Here is a 26,105-nt window from a genome sequence, read left to right as displayed (position 1 = left end):
CACTATTGTAAAATTTAGTTTCTCTTAAATTATGTTATTTAAACCTGTAATTTAGCGAACCGTCAGATCGCTGGTCAACACTAGTATTGTAAACATAAGAAGGTGATACTCGGTTTATCATTTCATGGCGTCTTATTGGCGTCTTATTGTGACAGGTCGTAGTAGACCGTTTTTTGTAATAATTAAAATTAAAATTAAATCAATTGTGCCTACTCCCATAAGGATGAGCCAGGGAACAATGCGAGGCTGTCGGCGCCTCTCCGGTGAGTCTCAAAAGGAATAATGTGTTGTCTCCTGACGAATAATTAATCAAAAATAAACTTGTCAATTTTCTTTGTTTCACGACATTTCTGTAATTTTGAACAGGTCCCGTCTGGACCTGTAATTTCTTATTATTAAATCAAATTAAAAATTAAATGGTGATTTCTCTCACCGAGCGCTCTCCTTGAAAAGATTGAGCTAGCGTAAAATTAATTAAATTATACATAGGTTTGAATATTTTTCCATAAAATATCTCTGGCGTTCGGGCATAAATTCAAACAACAAAGTAACGTGTGTTTTTATTTAGTTGGTTGATTCGGAAGTAAATAAAAATAAATTCTTGAAATAAAATAACCTCATTTAGAGAAATAAAGTTAACAATAATTTCTCAAATATTAACAACAATAGTAAGACACCCGTTATAAATGGCGCCCAACGTGGGGCGCGCGAGGAAATCACCATGATATTCGTGAAACAAAGTATAATTTCGAATCGTGAAAAATAATTTCAAATGTTAAAGCTAAGAATTGATATTTTGGAATTAAACAAAAAAAATAAATAAAAAAAAAATAATAATTGTGAAAAATATTTCTTTGTCAAATTCGAAAATTAAAAATTGTCTCTCAAGGACAAATCGAGTAAACAAAAATTAGTGCATCACTAGGCCAACAACATGGCCCCGTGTATAATATCAATTCTTGGTAAATTTACTGAATGATTACAAAATTGAGAATCACAGTTGAAAGAAAATTTATTCTTTCAATAAATAAAATTTCTGAAATAAATAAATTGATAATTGAATTAAAAATTGAACTTAAATAAGGATAAATAAATAAAAATTATTTTTTTTATATAATATTATTGGTGACAATTTGATAAAATGACATTTATTTGTTTATTATGTTTTCTAATATGATGAAATATTTGTTCGTCTAATTATTTTCTTGTGCAATTAAAAATTCCTTGAAAATTTTCCTTGATTGGTCCGACTGCTCTGCAGTTTTGTAACGAGTTTAGCATCAATTAAAAATTTTATTTTTGTAATTTTTCTTGAACTCAAAATGATAAAAATAATTTTTTTTTACTATTTTGTTTATCGTAAATTAATATCACTGTGATAAACCAAAAAAAAATATTTTTGTGACATCACATCAGTGAAGTAATTGAAACTGAAAATTTCTTAAAATTGACTTGAAATAAAATTGGTCTAAGCTCTTTGGCAGAACGTCGCGAACCATTTCCTATCCATAAATTCCAATAAAAAGAAAAATTTTATTAATTTTGCGAATTAACTTAGAAGTAAATTTAAAAATGAATTCCCCAAATAGTATTGGGTCAAATTTATTTGACAATTGGTCAGTTGACCAAATAAAAAATTATTTGGAGTCGTTTAAGGTTAATTCACACGGAACCCTTCAAACGCTGAGAGATCGTGCTTCGCGGTTTTTGCGTTTTTCCTCCGGCGATAGATCGGTGGAGTGGCTTCCCTCAGATGAAATTCAATTTGAATTAAGCCCTGTAAACACTGGTTCTGATTCAGCAGAACAAGTACACGAAATAATTAAAAATCCTCTTTCTGAAGGAAATGCAATAGGTTTTCCAACTACGGTTTTGAGTACCCAGAATTCGCTTTTTCCCACAATAACCACGACTAGTTCGATTCATTCTTTTGTGACAGTAGGGTCAACCGTAGCAAATTCGGTTTCTTATTCACGAGTTTCTGAAACTCCAGGCCCATTAGGATTAACCACTCAAGTGGCTCCACCTTTAGAATTACTTCATTTTTATAAACCGAGAGTAATGACATCGACTATTGAAAAACCAAAATTTGATTTTTCGTTGCCAAAATTTTATGAAAATTTGACCGCGAAAATAGATAGCGCTACTAGCGACGTCTCCGTAACACAATCGGGTTTAGAGTTTTTGACACCTTTACACACTGACGTAATTAAACAACCGATTAACAACTTTTCACATGACAAGTCAGCCTTTCGAACCCCATTGACTACAAATCGATCGGTTGGGACTATTCCTAAAGTCTCGACTGTTAATTGGTCCAATCCTGGCGAAACTTTTTGTCAGTATCCAGTCAATTCGAAGCCTGGCCCAAATATGGCGCTAGATAGCCCCAGACAAGGGCCCGGTTTTAGCCAGCTTGTAGAGCGGGCCCAATCTAGTTCAAGTCTAATTGAACTAGAATCGAAATTTCCACATAAACCAAAACCCAGCGGCATCTCAACTACCGTTGATGTTGACTCGCCTGTAGACAATCCTGAAATAAAAGTAAATGACCAAGGTAATTCTCACCTTTTTAGACCAATCAGCAGCCAGCGCGTAAATAACGCGACATTGAATTTGAATCATGCGCAGTCGAATAAAAATCGATTACAGAATCACCAGGTAGATTCTTTAGCTTCGAATCTCGCTCGTGAACGTATCGTGGCCCCATCTAGGAAGCCTCTAGATTCTATCGTTCGGAAATGAGGTATACAATTTTCGGGAGATAGTAAGGTTAGCGTTGAGGAATTTCTTGAGCGTGTCGATGACGTCATGGAAATTTCCTCTGTCACCACTGAAGAAGTCCTTCGCGCCGCGGTTCTTTTGCTTGACGGAATCGCACTTCAATGGTATAGACTAAATAAATTCAAGTGGTCCTCTTGGGACCAATTTAAAGCTGCCTGCCGCGCTCGGTTCGGAGACGTAAATTATCAATGGCGACTCGAAGATCAGGTGACAAAAAAAATCCAAGGCCCGGGTGAAACCACCGCTAACTATCTCACATGCATGCAAGGATTGTATTTTAAATTTGACCGTGCCGTTACGAGTTCGGAAATGTTAGATAGAATTTACATGAATATGTTTCCGAAATTAAAACAATGTATTAAACGTCGCGAATTTAATAATTTAGAAGAGTTGTCTCTCATTGCGTCTGACGTGGAACGTATGTACAGCTCACTCGCGGTTCAGAGAAAGCCTCAAAAACCGGAAGATTCGTTTTTCCCAGAATTTGCCTTTTCTGGTAACAGTAAAGAAAATTCAGTAGTTTCGAATAATACCAAAGACTCAGACTCATCAATCGATAAATTAGTAAACTTGGTCACTGTGATGACTGAACAAATTAATAAAATCTCGAGAGGAAACATAAATTCCCCTTCTAAGTCTAGTTTTAAGAGGCAAAATAATTCGGGTAAACCGAATCTACCTAATAAAAATTCTAAGCCTAAACAGGCAATGAACAATAAAGATAAATATAAGCGTACAGAATTTCGGGAAGCGGCCCAACAACCTCCGTGCTTTAATTGTCAAGCAAATGACCATTCGTGGAAAGAATGTAAATTAGCTTGGAAGAAATTCTGCAACATTTGCGGTAAACCGGAATTCACCAAATATGACTGCAATTCAGATTACTGTCAGGGAAACTAGTTGAGGAGAGCAGCGCTAGGGTCGATGCTTCTCCTTGTTCGTTACCTAGGACCCTGACTAACAATAAATCGGACATGAATTTAACTTTTAACGTAGAATCAGAATAACCATCGTCCCATTCAAGTAATTTAGTAATTGAAAATAAAGTAAACTCTTTAATAAATAAAACTGAAATTAAAATAAGTGATGGGAATAGTAATTTTGGTAATCCTCTGGTTGAGCCACCAGTAAATCAATCTGAATCAAGTTTAACTGATTCAGAAGTAACTTGTAAAATTTTAACTGACACAGTAAGTGTTCAGGAGAAAAATAAAAATAACTTAACTCTAGATTCAGACCCTATATTGGGCCTTGAATCTTATATTAACCTTGATAATCTGTGTGGAATCGGTTCTGAAGCGAGACCATACATTAAACTTTTGATTGGAGGTACTGAAGTACAGGCACTGGTTGACACTGGCTCGACTAGAACTTACTTGAATTCTATTGGTAGATCAATTGTTGAATCTAAAGGTAATAAAATAAATGAACTTGAATCGGGTCACGTAATGTTGGCCAATGGTACGATTGAGACAATCATTGGTGAGGCAATCTTGCCTGTCACTATCGCGGGAGTGACTCGCGATTTAACAATTAAAGTTATCCCAGAGTTAACTGATCAATGTGTGTTAGGGATAGATTTCTTAACAAAATTTGGCGTAGTAATTGACACAAGTGTTCAACGGCTTTGGTTAGCGGAAGAACCGATTATTAGAATCGCGTTTTGTAAATCTAATAAACCAATTAACCTTGAGAAATGTGCAGGACTCATGACACTCTCTCCTATTGAACAAGAGGAATGAAACTCGATAATTAAACGTTTAGCACGTCCTCTACCAGATAAACTACCGGCCGTTAAGTTGGTTGAACACGTCATTAACACCGAGGATCATTCGTCGATCCGTCAAAATAACCATGGAAATTGGGACTTCTATATAGTCGATTTTCGTTTCGAGTATAACACGGCGCTTCACAGCACCAATCGAGTCCCTCTACGATCCTTCCGTCGCCTTGTGGAGGGGGAGGTCGAGTTGCCTTTTCCTGATGTCAATGAGTGGTCAACTCGAATGACCGGATTGAGTGACCTAAGAGAGAAACTAACTTTGAAACAAAATAAGGATTTTCTTCACCAAGCCAAATATTACAATCGCCATTATCGGGACCAGCGTTTTGTAATTGAAGATCTGGTCAAGAAATCACTCCATGTCCTCTCCAGTAAACGTGATAAGTGGAAAATTCGGAAAATTTAAAACTTAGAATGTCGTATTAGCTCTTGTAGGGACGGGAAATACCCCTACTTTGGAATTAAAATTATAAACAATTGATTTAACATGTTATTATTGTTGTTTTCAAAACCTAAATCCTTCCATAAAAACAATTAACTCCTTTTAATATGAAATCGACAAACTATATTCCAGGTTCACCCTTGGCAGGAGGGAGTTGTAACGCGGCATTTTATTTGCCGCGTACAAATTAATATTCATTGTCAATAATCAACTTTTAATTTTCTTATTCACGTCAAACTGAGAATCAACAATTATTTTCTCTTTCTGAGAAAACTTACTTTAAATTTGTCACTATTGTAAAATTTAGTTTCTCTTAAATTATGTTATTTAAACCTGTAATTTAGCGAACCGTCAGATCGCTGGTCAACACTAGTATTGTAAACATAAGAAGGTGATACTCGGTTTATCATTTCATGTCGACTGTCATCGCGAGTTCAGGATTTTAAATCTTCGGGATCACTGCCGAGAGATTGCTTCGTATTTTAACAAGTTATGTGTTTACTTGTAATCATTACGGGTCATACGAAGTGGCAAAAGGGCGAAGGTCCATCGACGAGGACATCAGCTGTCAAAACACTGGCTGGGGGTCGATTACGTAACTTATTCCGGATCCTACATTCCACATTCCGGATTCCACATTCCAAATTTCGGATTCCACATTCCGAATTCTACATTCCAGATTGCACATTCCGAATTCCACATTCCGGATTCCACATTTCATATTTCACATTCCGGAATCCACATCCCACATTTCGGATTTCACATTCCGCATTCCACATTTCGGATTCCGCATCCCACATTAAAAACAAAGAGTACAAATGAGAAATCTTAAAGGTTTATTACCCCTTACATTTTAAATAAGGAATCGAATCGGTTTTTTGAAATCTGTTTGGTAGATTTCGAGAAAAGTTGCTCCCCGAAGAAAAGGTACCTTTAGATAGACGCTGCCCACAGCTGCGATACGTAACTAAATTTGCTTCTAAAAGTTTTTTAAATTCTTTCCACGAAATGTAAAGCAAGGTCCAAAAAGCATTTTGGAAAAAACGGTTATATTTTTTTCACAATAAAAGTTTTAAAAAATGTTTTTTGGCAATCTTAAACCAGAAAAAGTCCCCTTATCACAAATGCAGCACAAACATAGAGAAAAATGTATATTAAAAATTTGAGTATACTAGATATTAAGAAAAGATACTAATAAATATTATCTGGATGTTATGATTTAATATCTTAGATGTTAATCCTCCTACAGTTTTATTATTTTTAAATTTTGCAGGAAATAAATTTATAATTTTTTTAAAATTAATTTTGACTAATTCATATTTAATTTGACTTTAAACGCAACTATGTTTAGCTTGAAATTACAATGAGTGTTTTATTTATATTGATACCGGTCACTGTATAGGGGAGTAACTGGATCAAAGGACAGTTTGATTCTTTAAATAAAATTCGAATTCACAAAAATTAAATAAAGAATAAAAGGCTCGAATTGAATAACCATAACGGCGCAGTTCGGTATTCACGTTGTGTGTGTGTGTGTACTCTAATATTGAGAGGATATCTAACTCAACGTTGAAAGATATCGAGAGGCAACCAGCTCGATACTTTCCGATAATTAGAGCGCCGAGAGGCAACCAGCTCGGAGTACTCTAATATTGAGAGGATAACCGACTCAATACTGTGCTATCTTTAAAGACTGCGGGGGGGGGGTGCATGCAAATAAATGAATTTAATCGAATCAAAAGCATGTAAAATTTCAAAGACAGTTTATTCTTAAAAGTACAAATCGATGAAAAAGTTTAAGTATCGGAGCTCGGAAAAATATTCTAAGTTCCTAAGGACGAAAAATAGTCTGAGTCCAAAGTTAGACGGAAATATTCTAAGTTCAAAGTTAATCGAAAATATTCTAAGTTCAAAATTGGGTAAAAATATTGTAAGTCCTTCCCAAAATGTACAGTGGGAGAGTTTTTCCTTTATCTCAAAGAATTCTCTTAAAATAAAATAAAATTACTCAGCCTTTCCTAATTACTAATTAACTAAATTTACTTAACTTCTAATTAAAACTAAAATTACAACTAAATCATAATGCACGGTATTATTAGATTATAAAAATATTATATATTAAACTATATATATATACTAGGGGGGCTCCGCCCCCCTGCGCGACAACCCCCTATTTTTATTTTAAAATTAAGTTTTAAATTAAGAATTAATTAATAATATTTATTATCAATATTGGTTTTTAGCCAAATTCAGTAAAATTAGTGTTTGTTGAAATTATTTGTATTATTCAATTTGTTTTCAAGATACACTACGGGAAAGTAACCAATTTTGTATCTCAAAATTATAGATTCAGATTGTAGTATTTGAAATCAGGTCCGAAATATAAGACATGACTAATTTCTTTTTATTTAGATTTTGAGTTAAAAAATTCGTTTCTTCCCTGTAATATATCTTCGAAAAAAACGTTGAAATAAATAATTTTAATAAACAATAAAGCAGGAAAATTAATTTAATTAATAATATTACAAAAATTAATATTATTTTTGTAAATTTTTGTAAATTGAAAATAAAATTTATTTGAATTTATTTTAATTTGTAATAATATGAAGTCGATTTTAAATAATATGGAAGGTACGTAGAAATGTAATTTAATTTTTGACACTGTTGACATTAATTGTGACGTACGATAACGACTCCTTAATGTCCCCCTTTAAGTTAAAAAAAGGTTGAATTTTATCTAAATTTTGAACCCTTGGAAGGCCTTAATGAGGGCTTTTTTATGTGTAAGTTAATAAATAGGTCAATTTTGATCTAAATTTTGATCTAACTCCAGAAGATATAAGGAAATTTGTCGATTTCATAGGCCCTCTTTTGACCTAAGTTTAAGGTTATGTTCGCCTCTCCACCTATGTCTGTGGCCGCAATAACTTTTGACCTGATTTTGAGGTTATGTTTACCTCGTGACCTACGTCTGTGACCGCAATAACTTTTGACCTGATTTTGAGGTTATGTTTACCTCTTGACCTACGTCTATGGCCTAAAGGCCAACTTCAGAGCGATGACCCTTGACCTAATTTTGAGGTTATGTTTACTCCTTGACCTACGTCTATGACCTGAGGCCAACTTCAGAGATATGACCCTTGACTTGATTTTGAGGTTATGTTTACCCCTTGACCTACGTCTATGACCTGAGGCCAACTTCAGAGCGATGAACCTTGACCTGATTTTGAGGTTATGTTTACCTCTTGACCTACGTCTGTGACCTGAGGCCAACTTCAGAGCGATGACCTTTGACCATTTGTGGCCAACTTCAGGGCACTGAATCCGGCGGCGAAATCTTTTTATAATATAGAGAGATATATATAATATATAATATATATATATATATATATATATACAATACATAACGTAAAATATACATATTAAAATATAACATAATAACCCTTCAGCATTAGACTCAAAAATACATTTAAAATTGTTAATAAATGTTATTTACTAGTATTGCTTCGAAAAACCCTTTGTTTAAACAATTTGCCGCGAAAGAATGTCTAAAAGAAAGTCTAAAAAGTAAACTAAAAATGGTATTACAATTTTCCTTTAGGATAGTAACCAAATTGGCTCGGCCAAGACAATGCGGGAACGAAAAAAAATGTTTTGTTTTTTCCCTACCATTTAGTGACCTGTATCAATGTGGCTGTTTTTGGCATTTACCCAGGGTTAAGCCGGAGTTAACAATTATCCAATCATCAACAACATTCTGTTGGATCTAACCAATCACCGTTAACCGGGAGTTAACCCGGGGCGAGTGCCGAAAACGGCCTATGACTCTCGAATTAAATTTTTTTAAATAAATAAACGAAAGATACACCCCGAGCATGCTCGGGTAAATCCGTATGGGGGTTAAATAGTATAATCTGTAAATGTGAAGTTAATTCAGGGTGTCTGCTGGTCCTGGAATTCCTGGAAATGTCCTGAAATTTGAAAAAATAGTCTGAAATGTCCTGGATCTTTAACTTTTGTCCTTGAATTTTCCATATTTTACTTTAAAATATTCATTAATTAAAAAATTTTACTCAAACTTAAAAAAATAATTATTTTGATCTTTTAAAAAAGAATTCAAATTTAAAGTTTGATTAAAGAAATAGGTATCTACCATATTGATTTTTAACGCTTCATATGGTAATCACATGCTAATCGTAATATAAAATAATATTATCTATTTTAATGTTTTGGAAAAATAAAAAATCTGTCCGGAATGACCTGAAAATGTCCTGGAATTTTAAATCATATTTTTAGTAGACACACTGGGTTATGTTTAAACAAGTTTTTCAGGCTATTTTTTTCAAATTTTAGGACATTTCCAGGAATTCCAGGACCAGCAGACACCCTGAATTAACTTTACACTTACAGATTATACTGTGACGTCAGAATTAATTTTCTTCCTCCTAAATTTTTTTTTCTTATTATTTTAATTTCTCTTTCTCGTTTGATAAACTTGAAAAAAAGTTTAGAGAGTTTAAAATTTGTTTCTGAAAATAACAAATATTGATTTCTCTCGAAGAAAGAATTTTTGTCAAATATCATATTAGGATTTTCAAAGAGAAAAATCAATATTTGTTAGCAAATAGATTTAAAAATGCGTTACTTATTTGGAAACCATAGAGCGATCTCATAGTAGAAAAATCTGGACCCTTCAGTCTAAATTTGCGTGGACAGATCCCGGCGCAAGATAATGATCGGTTGACGGCAAAGCGGGAAAAACCCAAAATTCGCCTGTTTAATGACTTTCTCTTATTTTTGTAAAAATTATGTTAAAATTGAATTTTGTCTTTTTCTTGTTTTTGCAACAATTATTAATTTATTGCATGAGGAAAATATTAATTTTTAAACCAATTTTTTTATTATTATTTACTCTTTATGCGATTTCATTTATTTAATAGGATTTGAATTTTCTTTTAATTTATCTTTCTCTCTCTTACTCATAAGAACCAAACGATCAATTAAATTTATAAACATTTAAATAATTGAAATTTCTTTCTTTATTAACAATAAAGTTTAAAATTTGATTAAACAATCGTTACCTTTAATAAATATATTCAATAAAATATTAATTCTATTCATGATTTCTATTCGTGTGTAAAATAAATTCTAAAATAAATTAGAAATTACTAATTAGTAAAATTCAATTATTTAATTGTTTAAATAATATATTATTAAAAATTTAGAACTTTAATAATCCTTTGACTAATTTCAACATGGCAAAATAATAAAATTGTTTAAATTAATGATAAATGCTAATTTACTAAATTTTGTAAAAATAAAATGTTTAATACTAATACTCTACAAAATTAAGATTTAAACAATTTTAATTTAAAATGATAAAATTAAATTAGTTCTAATAATTCACAAAATTTCAAATTTAGTTACTAAAATTAGTAATATACAAATATTCGATCATTTTTAATAATAAATAATAATTGTAATCAAAATTGGAAATTACTCTATATTTTAAGGTTTATTGTAAACAACTTAAATTAACTAATTTCAGATTGTTTGTTAAAAATCGTACTAATTTTTATATAAGATTTTTATTCGATTTAATTGTAAAAATCTTTGATAATTTCTCAAAAAGGATGAATTTTTAAAACTTTGAATTTTACGGAAAACCTAACAGTATCTCCATCTTTTGGAAAAACTCTCAAGTTTTATCCCACTCTAAAGATTTTCAAATTCAAACGCCCACATGAAAATTTGGCAACTTTCGGAGGGACGAAACTAAGGGTCCCAATCATAAGACCCTCGATAATGAGATTTTACGCCTTCTTCTTTTTCTATTCGACAAAACTGAATTTTGCCATGCCCATACTCCTCCACTAGAAAATTTTTTAGAGGGGACAAAAGTATAAAAATTGGAACTTTGGCAAAAATCTTCACTTCACTTCTCTACACTTCTTCATTTTTCTTCTTCTTCTTCATTTCTTTTTCAATACACACATTCACATTTCAACTTTGAATTTTTAAGTTTCAACTGTCCTAACTTCTTCAAATTACTACAAGTTTTAATAAGTTTTTCAAAGTTTTACAAATTTTAAAAAGTCAAACAAGTTTTTGACAAATTCAAACAAGTTTTTGACAAGTTTTAATAAGTTTTTCAAAGTTTTACAAATTTTAAAAAGTCAAACAAGTTTTTGACAAATTCAAACAAGTTTTTGACAAGTTTTAATAAGTTTTTCAAAGTTTTACAAATTTTAAAAAGTCAAACAAGTTTTTGACAAGTTTTAACAAGTTTTACAAATTTTAAAAAGTCAAACAAGTTTTTGACAAGTTTTAACAAGTTTTTCAAAGTTTTACAAATTTTAAAAAGTCATTTTTACATGACAAGTTTTTGACAAGTTTTTGACAAGTTTTAAAAAGTCAAACAAGTTTTCTACAAGTTCAACAAGTTTTAAAAAGTTTTCAACAAGTTTTTCAAAGTTCAACAAGTTAAAAAAAAAAGTTAAACAAGTTTTGACAAATTTTACAAAGTCAAAAATACTTTAAAAATTTCTACAATCTACAAAAAAAAATCTTGAGGAGAAATTATCAAAGATTGAACGACGAAATATATTGCTGCCTATTCTGTTTGCCGAAATATTCAAATTACAACAATAAAAGTAAGTTTAATAAATAAATGTTATAAAATTAATTAATTCGTTTACATTCATTCATTTTCTTTTTTTATCACAAGTTTACTTTCTTCTACTCTTTACATTTTTTTGTCTGAAATAGAAACTTGTACAACCGAGTTTCATGATGACAATTTTGAATAGGGAAAACGCGCGGTATTGATATGTATAGTTGCTAACCTTATTTTATTAAGCGCGTAGGCTATACATTTTCAATTTTCTTCCGTAAGCTTCTTTTCTTCTTTCTTTTAAACTTCCTTTTTTTTATACTCAAATTTAAGACAATTTAATTAATCAAGGTTTAGACTAAAAGTTTCCCGAACTATTGGACTTTAGAGTCTAGGTTCAAATATCTAGTTAATAATTATTATTAACTATTTTTTTTACTATGTTATATCTTCGGACGTAACAATACTATTTAACCCCCATACGGTTTTACCCGAGCATGCTCGGGATGTATCTTTCGTTTATTTATTTAAAAAAATTTAATTCGAGAGTCATATAAATAAAACACTCAGTGTAATTTAAAGCTAAACATAGAAACCGTTTTTTCCAAAATGCTTTTTGGACCTTGTTTTACATTTCGTGGAAAGAATTTTAAAAACTTTTTGAAGCAAATTTAGTTACTTATCGCAGCTGTGGTCTTCTTAAAGGTACCTTTTCTTTGGGGAGCAACTTTTCTTGAAATCTACCGAATCGATTTCAGAAAACCGATTCGATTCCTTATATAAAATGTTAGGTAGTAAACCTTTAAGATTTCTCATTTGTACTCTCTGTTTTTAATGTGGGATCCGGAATCCGGAATGTGGAATGTGAAATCCGAAATGTGGAATGTGGATTCCGGAATGTGAAATGTGGAATATGAAATGTGGAATCCGGAATGTGCAATCTGAAATGTAAAATTCGGAATGTGGAATCTCAAATTTGGAATGTGGAATCCGGGATGTGGAATATGGAGTCCGGAATGTGAAATGTTGAATCCGGAATGTGGAATTTGAAATCCGGAATATGGAATTTGGAATGTGTAATTTTGAATCCGAAATGTGGAATTTGGAATTTAGAATGTGGAATCCGGAATGGGGATTTTGAAATCCAGAATGTGGAATGTGGAATCCGGAATGTGGAATTTGGAATGTGGATTACCTGTGGATTAACCTCATTTAGAGAAATAAAGTTAACAATAATTTCTCAAATATTAACAACAATAGTAAGACACCCGTTATAGTACGTAACAGTGTCTGACATAAAAGAAGTGGAGGCGTTTCAATTTCAAACAGAATTTTAGGTAATTTATGGATGGACTCTAACGATACATATATGTATAAGGTTTAAACGCGTTTTTTCTCAAAATAACGTTTTGTCAAATTGCGGACACTTTATATCGGAATCTACTGAACCGATTTTAATAAATAATAGGTCGTTTTGTTTGTTAGCATGTCCTGTATGTGAATTCACTAGAAAATAGTCAAAAAAATTTTGCAGACTAGAAAAATAGTGAAAAACATAGTGTATTTTGAAAAAAATTATTGAAACAACTGCTATTTTTTATTTTAGTCGATTTTTCATTAATTGTGGTGGATTTATATGCAAGACACCTTCCTTTTTTAAAAGCAGTTTGATTTTGAGTTTCCGATTTGTCAATCTTGAGATAAACTGTCAATAATTGGACAATTAACTTTTTGAAGATTCGAACTGGATGCTGTCTGCAGATTATTATATTAAATAAAAATTAAAAACAACCATTATTTTTATTCTCCAAATATGTACTAAGATAGGCAAAAATTTTTTTACATATTTATAACAAAACAGCTAAGAAATCTTTTTTTTAAATTTAGTATTTTAAGAGCCTTTTAAAGTGTAGTAGTAAGGCTATGTCCAAGTTGTGAAATGTAAACATACCAAAAGGTAAACAAACCAAGTACTTAAATCTCACTTTTGTATTACCTTTACTATAGACCGAATAGTGACAAATTTTTTGCGCTTCTCATTTGCGTAAATAAATATAAATTCACATTTTCTTTATGGAAATAGTGAACTGACGTATTGAATTTGGTAACTATACCTTGCATAGCTGAAAGCATGAGAAAACAACTAAGTTTCATTCAAAACAAAATGTGCACTTCCACATGGTGCTGTCAATGCATTCTTAGTACGGTCTGCGCATGCGCAGAGAGCAACAGAGTTTACGTCGCGAAAAATTAAAGTGTTTGACTATATCAACCGCACGGACGATGAAGAAGTTTTTACCCTTTCCCCTTGTAATAACACGGAGGAAAGGGAAAAATTTTCTTTTCCACATCCCAGTGAGAAATTGCCAATAGACTTTAATCGGTCCAATATCGGTCCAATATTGGTTGCCGTGCTGGGCGCCGATTGACTCCCAATATTGGACCAATATGGGCTGATGCTTGGGATGTAACGGCATCGCCAATCAACGGTTGTCAATATTGGTCCAATATTGGCCGAATATTGGCAACCAAGAGAAAAAAATTTTTTTAAATAAATTTTTTTTAATTAAATAATAATAATAAAAAATTAATGTTTATAATTTTTGTTTAATATATTTATTTGTTTAATTATTTATTTTTAATAATTCATGTAAATAATAAATAATTTATTATTTATAAATTATAATTATTTAAAAATGCAGCAGCTATTAGAAAATAGCATTCTGCAAAAAAATTCTATCATTGAAAAATCAATGATAGGCGAGAGAAATCCGCGTCTTTAAATAGATTCGCAGATGATAGACAAGAGATATCCGCGTCATTAAACGGATTCGCAGATATACTCTGGTCTCGCGACGAATCTCTCGATACTTATATACACTGGAGTCGCCGTGTCAGTTGCGAGAACGGTTACAGCGTCCCTCTTTCGGCGGAGATAAGAATTGTCACGTAAACTGCGGGTATAATAAGGCGGTCGGTAAAGCGATTTAGCAGTTTACGTGTCAATTCTTATCTCCGCCGAAAGAGGGACGCTGTAACCGTTCTCGCAACTGACACGGCGACTCCAGTGTATATAAGTATCGAGAGATTCGTCGCGAGACCAGAGTATATCTGCGAATCCGTTTAATGACGCGGATATCTCTTGTCTATCATCTGCGAATCTATTTAAAGACGCGGATTTCTCTCGCCTATCATTGATTTTTCAATGATAGAATTTTTTTGCAGAATGCTATTTTCTAATAGCTGCTGCATTTTTAAATAATTATAATTTATAAATAATAAATTATTTATTATTTACATGAATTATTAAAAATAAATAATTAAACAAATAAATATATTAAACAAAAATTATAAACATTAATTTTTTATTATTATTATTTAATTAAAAAAAATTTATTTAAAAAAATTTTTTTCTCTTGGTTGCCAATATTCGGCCAATATTGGACCAATATTGACAACCGATGATTGGCGATGCCGTTACATCCCAAGCATCAGCCCATATTGGTCCAATATTGGGAGCCTTTATTGGACCGATGATCGGTCTCTTGGCTCCCAATATTGGACCGATATTGGACCGGTGAGAAATTTCTCACTGGGATGTTGAACGTCCATTCGCTTTATTTTTCGCGACGCGTCAAAAATGACATTTTATAGGTCATTTTAATTAGTTATTTTACTAATTGCTTTTTATTGCTTTTTATTTATTTATTTTTTAAAATTTTTTTTTAATTATTTCATTGGAAACTTTGACACGCTAATTTTTCATTTTCGTAAAGAAAGTGTAAAAATGTTAATTTTTGTAGGAAAAACAGATGTTACAAAAGTGCGATTTTTGTGTTTGGTTTGTTTACATAAGTATGATTGAAGAACCCACATTGAAAAAAAATTGAAAATAAATCTCTAGATTGAAAAAAGCCGTAATGACATTTTTATTCTATCATGTTTAAAAACTTAATATTTTCTAATGTTTTATACAATTTGATGTATAATATATAGTATTTAATATATTTTATAATAAAAAAATCATTATAAACAAAAAATCTAAACAATACAAAAATAATTAAAAAGAGTGGTGCAGAATAAGTTAGTTCCACGTGGTGCACCTTCAAAAAGTTTAAATCCGACCAAATACTGGCATTAATTTATATGTTAAGGCGCGCGCGCCTTTTCTATTTCGCGAAAATTGATCATATAAAACAAAATTAAATGTGTATAACTTTGAAATAGGAGCAGCTAGGATTTCATTCTAAACGGCTTTTTTACTTGAGATTATAAACAAATGCAACCCTACTTTCAGTTTTTCTTGACGTTTTTGTCCATATATACATTAAATTAATTTTGGTACTCAAACCCTTCTATACCGATTAATTCGTACTCTCAATTCTAAAATATTGATATAAGCAGATTTACATTCGAGCAAGAAATCGCTCGGAAAAATCGAAAAAACAAGAATCTCGTAAAAAAACCGCTGCCAAGTTGTATATTTTTAAATAATTTTGGTGCTCATTTCATGAACCCTTTGTTTCCTCATAGAGATAATAATATAATAGAAATATATGAATAACTTTTTATAAATATGGTAAAAGTGATTGAATCTTGGGTCAATAAATGTCTTCTTAAATACCCTACAAGATAGTTATAATAGTTTAATAGTTAAACAAAAATTTTCAAATAAAAAGTTGAGAAAATGTTATTTTCCACATTCTACATTTTTCAAGTAAATTTTCAAAAAAGTCTTATTTTCCAAAATTTTTGATCTTCAAAAGTTTAATAACTCCGGTTAATATGGACGAAAAATGTTCAATTAGGGCTCAAAAGATGCGCCTAAAAAAACTCTACAAAATTATGAAAAAACATTCATAGGTGTCCTAACATTTTTTAAAGTTATTGTCAAAAAACGTTTTTTTTACAAAACTAGCTGTAAGGAAAAAGAGGGAAAATATTACATTAAAATAAAAACGGGGCAAGAATCTTAAAAAATTCAATACGTAATTTATGAATGACCACTAAAAACATATTAATTAAAATTTTTATGCATATTAAACGATATTTACCCTAAACAGGAAAATTCCTTTGCCTTGACTTTGGCCCACGGGTTTGTAGATCCAAATTCTTTCATCTGTTTCTAAAAGACTACATTTAGATGCTAATCTTGTATATTCTGAAGGTAGATTATATCCTATGGGACTGCAATAATTATTATTTACAATAGTTGTGCATTTTAGGTTGATGAAAATGAAAGTTTACATAATAGCTATCCCATGTAAAATAGTCGAATGTCGAAAGTCTGATGGTTTAAAAGATTAAAAAAATATTGAAATAACAATTTTTTATATTTTTTAAACCACTAGACTTTCCGAAGCCTTTTTTCATTGGGATCATACAACATAATGTTAAATCAACATGTAAAAAATTATATTATACAATATCAGAAATAAAAAATGCACACAAAAAATCGACGCCTCCCGTTCGCATGTTAGTTTTTGAATTTTAAGTTAAACTGTTTTTTGATTAATAATTAAATTCTAAATTATTTTGTCAATATATACCAAAATTAGTAATAGTATACATAAATTTTTAAAGAGATTATAAATCTTTCGACTGCAGAAATTATTACTAAGAAATCTTTCATAAACCACTTAGATGTTTTGGAGTAGGGGGTTTAGTAAATCTCTACGGTAGGCTATTTGGGAAAGGGGAGGGGTTCAAGTCATGACTACGTGGTCATGATTTAAAACTCTTCCCTAAAAAGCGCCTTTGGAATATGTAGATTTTTAGCAAAATATTTAGAAAGTTTAAATGTTAAAAATTTACTATGTTACTTACAATTTTCGAATAAACACAAATATATTTCTCGTTTTTTGTACCCAGAAAAATGTGTAATTGTTATATGCAAAAAATAAAAAGATTAACGATTGTGTTTTAACTCATTTCCTTTTTATGGACACCTATTAATTCTGCAATAGCAATACATTTTAAACTCAGTTAAGAAAATTACGTTCTATTAGGGTAGAGGGAAGGGTTAGAGTGAAGGTCTATTTTGGTCCACATTGGAGCAGAAGGATCAAAAAGTGACAAAAATAGAGCTACGTGGTTCATGGATGACCCAAAAAAAAAATATATATATATATATAGGGCGGGCGCTACCATTAAGGTGAACTAGGCGACTGCCTCGGGCGGCAAAATCTGAGAGGTGGCAAAATCAGTCTTTAACCTTTATGGAACTGAGGAAGAAAACACCTTCTATGGACGGACGAGGTACCCAGGTACCTATGTTTAATTTGTTAACGATTTCTTATGGATATTATTATTTAACTATAGTAACTAAATTTACATATTTTATAAAAAATGATGTGCAGTACTATAAAAATTGTTAACCCTTTGCGTCACAGTGGGTCGCTCAGCGACCCACCTTTTCCTTCTCAGTTTTCAGTATTTCTATGGCATATTTATTAATAAATTTAGGGTTTTTTTTCCGGGCATGTTCCTCATACCTAAACAAGCCTAAGAAAACTGTTGATTCACAATTTGTTAATAATAAAAATATTATAAACAAATAAATAACAAAAAATAATGCTTCTTTTTCAGAAAAAATTCATTTTCTACTTATCCTTACTAATTTTTGAGATGATAATTTTTTTTCTTTACAAATTAGATCCTAAACTATATTTACAATTACTTTTTTGAAATTTTTTTTTATAATTTTTAATAATAAATAACAATTTTTTGTAATATTTTATGAAATAAAAGTATTTCAGATGAAATTTTAAACCTATTTTCATAAAACTCGTTACACGGGGGTTTTTGGTGTCGCTAAATACGAATCTAGCATCAGATTTTTAAAATTCAAAATGGCGGATCCAATATGGCGGACGCGAAAATTAAAAATGAACTGAATTTGCTTGAAACTGGTTACTCAGATGTTTTTGGGGTCTCTGAATACGAATCTGGCATCAGATTTTTAAAATTCAAAATGGCGGATCCAATATGGCGGACGCGAAAATTAAAAATAAACTGAATTTGCTTGGAACTGGTTACTCGGGGGTTTTTGGGGTCACTGAATACGAATCTGGCATCAGATTTTTAAAATTCAAAATAGCGGATCCAATATAGCGGACGCGAAAATTAAAAATGAACTGAATTTGCTTGAAACTGGTTACTCAGGGGTATTTGGGGTCTCTGAATACGAATCTGGCATCAGATTTTTAAAATTCAAAATGGCGGATCCAATATGGCGGACGCGAAAATTAAAAATAAACTGAATTTGCTTGGAACTGGTTACTCGGGGGTTTTTGGGGTCGCTGAATACGAATCTGGCATCAGATTTTTAAAATTCAAAATGGCAGATCCAATATGGCGGACGCGAAAATTAAAAATAAACTTAATTTGCTTGAAACTGGTTACTCAGGGGTTTTTGGGGTCTCTGAATACGAATCTGGCATCAGATTTTTAAAATTCAAAATGGCGGATCCAATATGGCGGACGCAAAAATTAAAAATAAACTGAATTTGCTTGGAACTGGTTACTCGGGGGTTTTTTTGGGTCGCTGAATACGAATCTGGCATCAGATTTTTAAAATTCAAAATGGCGGATCCAATATGGCGGACGCGAAAATTAAAAATAAACTGAATTAGCTTGAAACTGGTTATTTTTTTTTGTGCATATGGGATAAAAATACTATTAGGTAATACGCAACTTTTGATTCTAGTTTGGATGTTGTATCTATATAATAGTACAGTTATTATTGGAATTTTAATTTTTGACTTGCTCTGTAAAAAACATTTTGACGAACTTTTGAAACATATTAAAGCTTGTTTAAGTGAACGGTAAATAAAAGGTAATGTTTGTAAGGAGAAAACTATATTTAATATGCATACAATGCTAACTTTTGAAAAATGTCCTAAATTTAAAAATTATCATAGCTTTTAGAAAAATTGGTTTTTTGGGGGTTAAAAAGCCAAGGAAAAAAATTCATTGAATATTATGTGAAATTCATTTGTTTTCTATTTATATTAACCTTCTAGTTTCTCAAAATTTTTCGTGTTTACTTTATAAAATTAGTTAAACAAGACGAAAAAATAGTTCAAGGTGCACTAAAAAATAAACAACAAATAAACATTTACAACAAAATATGGTATCTATAGTAAAACGTAAGGAGGACTTTTAGCAAAGGTACGGAAAATTGGCACTGTAAATCGTAAACAGGTAAATTTAACATAATATTCATATAGGCTTACTACAAACTCTGTAAAATTTAGTAAAATATTAAAGATAAGATTATATCCCATACAGATAAAGAAAAACTATAAAAATACCAAAATTAATAACATATTTTCCTAAAATCGCGAGGGGGCTTTTTCCATCCACTAGGAGGTGCAAAGAAGCCACTTGGAGTGCTTTCGTAAAGCTCTTGTAACTTAGTCAAATTGTTTAATAAAATAAGAGTCCTGTTTGTAAATATTATTTAAACCTTGAACAGTGTCCACTGCTGCTACCTCTCGATTTATATCGATGAACACGCTTAAATTGCTTTCTCTTAAAATTGCTTGCGCACTCAAAAGTGTATCATTTACGTACTTTTTGACCATTGAATCTAAGCTTTTAATATCGTTAAATACAACATCGTTTGATACTTGGCATTAGGCTCTCATTCTTAGTAACATTAAACCAAAACTCATTTTTGGAATATTTGGTTCATCTACGTCTTTGTCTCCATGAGAATCACCACTGCTATTATTAACACTACTGTAAAAACTAAGATCTTAATTCTCTACAAAGCTCGATTCAGTGTGATTACAATAGAAATTATAATTAACTTCATTCTTAACATTAATACTCCCGCTATTAATGCTGCTTTCATCAGAGATAACACTTATCTCTTCTGTTTTACTATTTTCATTGTTAAAATATTTTTCTTCTTTATTTAAATTACTTTTATTTCTTTTATCAGTGCAACGTGAATGAAAGTGTTGTCTTCATCTTTGAGATATAAGAGAATTTAGATTTCGAAACACTTTTTTACAACCTTATATGTTACAAGTAATCTGAAAATCTGAATGATTGCTGTTGGTTTGTCGCAAGTGAGATTCCAAATTTTGCTTCTAAAACTCTTGGTAACAATAGTGACATTTCCGTCTTTAATTAAGACATTTCCGTCTGAACTATGAAATTCCAAACTTTATAAAAATAATTTTTCCTCCATCGAAGCTCTTAATTTGTTATAAAAAATAATTATTTATTATAAACAAATTAAAAATAAAACGTGTTCTGGATAACCATATTCAATTTTATAAATAAGAACTTTAAGAGAATTTATTAAGGATTGCATATCAAAAAGAAAAAATTGATTCAAGCAAATATTTTATTAATTATGAATATTTTTGTAAGCGCGCGCAAGCTCCGTGATGTGGTCTCCCGCGTCTGACGAATGTCGTGTGCCCCGCTTTGCACGCTTTAACTTGTTTATTTTGGAAGGTTTTCTTTCATAATTTTTTTCAAATTTGGTTTGTATGTTTTGAACTAAAATTCAATTGGAATACTTGTTTATAATAAAATTAGTAATATATTATTTTATTTATATAAATTTATTTATGTAATCTATTTTAAGTTTATTGTTTAATTGTTTTCAGTGGAATATTTCTTGCTTCCAGAAAAACAAGTTTTAACTAATTTTTTTGTATTATATAATTTAAAAATATTTTTAATTTACTTGTAAACTTCCGTACCTATTAAAATTAAAAAGTAGTAATACAATATATTTTACTACTAAGTAGATTGAAATTTTTATGAGTGTTTTAATGCAATCTGCTCGGTAAGCATAATGTGGTAAAATTTTGTTCAAAATTACGTGAAAGTAAAAAAAAAATTTTACTTAAACTAAAAGAACTTTTAAAAAATTTATTTTATACAATATAAATTACAATATAATTTTTGTATAAAATAAATTTTTTAAAAGTTCTTTCAGTTTGAGTAAAATTTTTTTTTACTTTTACGTAATTTTGAACAAAATTTTACCACATTATGCTTACCGAGGAAATTGCCTTAAAACCCTCATAAAAAATTTTAGTCTGTTTAGTATTAAAATATATTGTATTACTACTTTTTATTTTTAATAGGTACGAAAGTTTACAAGTAAATATATAAAATTATAGAATTAAAAAAAATTAGTTAAAACATGTTTTTTTCGAAGCGAGAAATATTCAACTGAAAACAATTAAATAACAAAAAAATAGTTTTGTTTTAAGCGGATTCCTTTTTTTTAATGCATATTTTCCTCTTGAATATGGCTCAAAAACAATCCTCTTATCTTAAGAGCAAAATACTCTTCAATTAAGTGTAATATTCTTGATTCAAGAGGAATTTTTCTCTCAAAAAAAGAATATTTTTTTCAGTGAATAAACCTAAAATAGAAATTATAAATAAATAATATAAATAAAATAATGTATTGCTATTTTTATTATAAACAAGTATTCCAATTGAATTTTAGATCAAAACATACAAACCAAATTTGAAAAAAATTATGAAAGAAAACCTTCCAAAATAAACAAGTTAAAGCGTGCAAAGCGGGGCACATGACATTCGTCAAACGCGGGAGCCCACATCACGGAGCTTGCGCGCGCTTACAAAAAAATTCATAATTAATAAAATATTTGCTTGAAACAATTTTTTTTTTTGATATGCAATCCTTAATAAATTCTCTTAAAGTCCTTATTTATAAAATTGAATATGGTTATCCAGAACACGTTTTATTTTTAATTTGTTTATAATAAATAATAATTTTTTATAACAAATTAAGAGCTTCGATGGAGTAAAAATTATTTTTATAAAGTTTGGAATTTCATAGTTAATTTTCAAAAAGAATCATCAAGTTTCGTCAATTTTTGTCAAAGTTATGCATTTTTTAAAAATGTTATGCATAAAATTTCAATTGTTTATAAAAAATAAACAATTGAATATTTAAAAAAAAAATTTACAGGTTACAGGTTACAGTGATCCTGAATCTGTTGGTCCTGAATACGCAGGTACTGAATCTTTCTCCGTAAACTTGGAGTATTGCCTTAAGGAGGGCTTAGCGGGAAAAGTTTCACCGCAAGATAATGAGTTTTTGGAAAGAAATAATCAATTGAAAGAAAAAGGGGACATTTACAAAAAGACTAAAAACTCAACACTTAATGCAACAGAGAATGTAAGAATATACTTATAATGTTATGTGTGCGCAGCTAAACCTTGTTAAGGAAAAATGGGATAAACAGTCGAATAAAAAATTAGTTAATCTTGAAATTTACGTGTTTTGAATAAAAAAAGTTTTTACTTAAAAAGTGATCAATTTAATTTTTATGTTTCAAGCAATTAAAAGTTTTCTTTGTTCAAATGTTCAACTATTATTACATCAAGTGGAATTTTAAAATATGTAAGAATAGGATCTTTGACACCATAACGTTCTAGTACCATTTTCAGATTCAATATTTATAATAGATTAAGTAATAGGCAAGGCGTTGTCGACAGTGGTGGGACAGCGGGTATAGCGAGACACTACGATATTTCAAACAGCCGAGGTGACAGTGCTGCCTCTTCTGATGTAAAAGTAAAGTTTTATTCTGTTGAAGCTCTTTATATCACAGGTTTAACAATTAAAAATTTTTTTTTGCCAATCGAACAAAACAATTTTTTTCGAATAGTAGGTGTTTTTTGAGTATGAAAATCATAGTTTTAATTTTTCTCCCTCGTGCAGTTTTTCTGTAGCTTCAAATTTTGCATTTTCGAGGTGCGACGCCACTTAAACTTACCTGTAGGAAAATTAGCTTGTCAAAATATAATAAATGAGGTATCATTGAAAAGGTTATTAAATTACCTTTCGATCCATAGGTCACAGAATAAAATTCAACAAAAATTGTGAGAGTTACAGTCGATTAAAGATGAAATTTCATGACAATTTTGATGATTTTTAGACATTTGAGTAACTTCTACTATTTTTTTCTACATCAAACAGGAAAGAATGTTTAGGTTTTAATTTTTTTATCAATAGACTATATCATTACACAAATTTTGAGCCCTTGTGGACCTCGATTGGATTAAAAATGACAATTCTACACTAAATTTAGTGAACGAAACTACATTCTTCATTTTTAGTATCCCTTAAACATTTGCAGCAAAAATTGAAGTAATAAAATTTAGTTAAGCTCTAAAGTTACTCAAATCACTAATAAAGGATTTCTGAAACCGTAGATTTCGAATCCAATGTTAGTTTTCTAAATTTCAAAATGGCGGATCCAATATGGCGGACAAGTTTTTAAAAATCGATTAAATTCGTCTTAAATTCGTTACTCGGGGGTTTTCGGGGTCGCTGATTACGAATCTGATGTTGGATTTCGAAAATTGAAAAGGATGGATTCATAATGGTGAACGAGTTTTTTAAAATCCATCGAATTCGCACCTATTGGATCCGCCATTTTTAATTTTTGAAATCTGACATCAGATTCGTAATCAGCGACCCCGAAAACCCCCGAGTAACGAATTTAAGACGAATTTAATCGATTTTTAAAAACTTGTCCGCCATGTTGGATCCGCCATTTTGAAATTTAGAAAACTAACATTGGATTCGAAATCTACGATTTCAGAAATCCTTTATTAGTGATTTTAGTAACTTTAGAGCTTAACTAAATTTTATTACTTCAATTTTTGCTGCAAATGTTTAAGGGATACTAAAAATGAAGAATGTAGTTTCGTTCACTAAATTTAGTGTAGAATTGTCATTTTTAATCCAATCGAGGTCCACAAGGGCTCAAAATTTGTGTAATGATATAGTCTATCAATAAAAAAATTAAAACCTAAACATTCTTTCCTGTTTGATGTAGAAAAAAATAGTAGAAGTTACTCAAATGTCTAAAAATCATCAAAATTGTCATGAAATTTCATCTTTAATCGACTGTAACTCTCACAATTTTTGTTGAATTTTATTCTGTGACCTATGGATCGAAAGGTAATTTAATAACCTTTCCAATGATACCTCATTTATTATATTTTGACAAGCTAATTTTCCTACAGGTAAGTTTAAGTGGCGTCGCACCTCGAAAATGCAAAATTTGAAGCTACAGAAAAACTGCACGAGGGAAAAAAATTAAAACTATGATTTTCTTACTCAAGAAACACCTACTATTCGAAAAAAAATTGTTTTGTTCGATTGACAATTTCACTGTAAACCAGTGTATGATACCTACTTTCTGGACGTAAAATCTGTGACTATATGCTGGCAATAGTTTTAAGCAAGTTTTAAAGTTTTATTTTTCGTAAGAAAAAGTGCTCATAATATTAAACTTTTCAAACTTTTGTGAACGACAAATGCTTTAATCTATAAGTATGTAAGATTCCTTCAAAATTTCTAGAGCATTATACATAATAGTGTGATAGACACAATTGTAGATCGTTATTACCGTAAATCACTGTTTCGGCAATGGCGGGACACTTATTGTCGTCAGTGTCCAGACACTGCTTGTTTACATCTAATAAAATAGTACATTTCTAAATGACTTCGGTATAATTTTTTTTAAGTTTTGTCGGCAATATTTTTCATATCAATAACCTAATCTAAAAGTTGCAAATGTATTTTCAAATAATCTGTAATGATGGAAATAATAATCATAACTCATTTTTTAGATGGTAAAAAACGGAAACAATTAAAAAGGGACACAAAGGAACCCAAATGCCTTGAATTTGAAAGCCGTAAGAGACATTGTATTTGGAAAATTTGAGATTTAAAGTAATGTCCCGCCTCTAACCACGCTTTTTAATGTCGGTAGTCGCAGGACATTATTGTAATTCGATGACAGCTATTTTCTTGAAGACATATGCTAACTATAATATGTAAATTTTCAAAATATAGTTTGACTTGTCCGCCATCATATATGCAGACTAAATATTCATGAAAATATGGGTGATACAATAAGAAAATAAAGCGTGTCCTGGCACTATCGACTCTCTATAAAATAAACATTAAATGTATTTGTTTCTTTATTTTATTTAAATCTGAAGGATCTTATTCATATTGCATTTAGCTTTCCGATATTCAAGAAGCGCCAGACAATGGATAACTATTATCATCACAAGAAAATGCCATTATTCGCTACACTTGCCGAAATTTGGAATCAAGAATGCGAACTTCCACCTCTATTATCAGGCAAATAGTAACATATTTGCTTAATACATATCCAGTTCTTAAATTCAATACGGTTGTTGATGTTCTTAATTCTTTTCATTAATTAGCATTTTATTCACGTTGATATATTCCCGTGAAATTTTAATTCGGAAAAATTAATTACTCCTTAAATTTGAATTAGTTATTTATTTGTTTATACACCCGTCTTAAGCCTACAATCTTGGCTATACAAGTGTTTTACAACCGTAGAAATTTTTCCTTACAAACATTCTTAAACTACTTAATACTAAATTTTTGCGCCTACAGAGCGACTTGAAAATTAGGAGTACTC

At 30.5% G+C, this 26,105-nt stretch overlaps 1 protein-coding gene across 1 annotated transcript in view; it reads right to left on the bottom strand.

The window, feature by feature from the left end:
• Positions 1-26,105, bottom strand: part of LOC122501805 (probable tubulin polyglutamylase TTLL2) — a 517,344-nt gene that overhangs the window by 447,131 nt on the left and 44,108 nt on the right. The window contains exon 2 of the mRNA XM_043611553.1: positions 16,677-16,809. Within this exon, the coding sequence (XP_043467488.1) occupies positions 16,677-16,809 (133 nt within the window). The remainder of the gene's footprint in view (positions 1-16,676; positions 16,810-26,105) is intronic.

This window comes from Leptopilina heterotoma, unplaced genomic scaffold, assembly GCF_015476425.1.
Source record: "Leptopilina heterotoma isolate Lh14 unplaced genomic scaffold, ASM1547642v1 Lhet_215, whole genome shotgun sequence".
NCBI lineage: Eukaryota > Metazoa > Arthropoda > Insecta > Hymenoptera > Figitidae > Leptopilina > Leptopilina heterotoma.
This window is presented reverse-complemented; position numbering and strand designations above follow the sequence as displayed.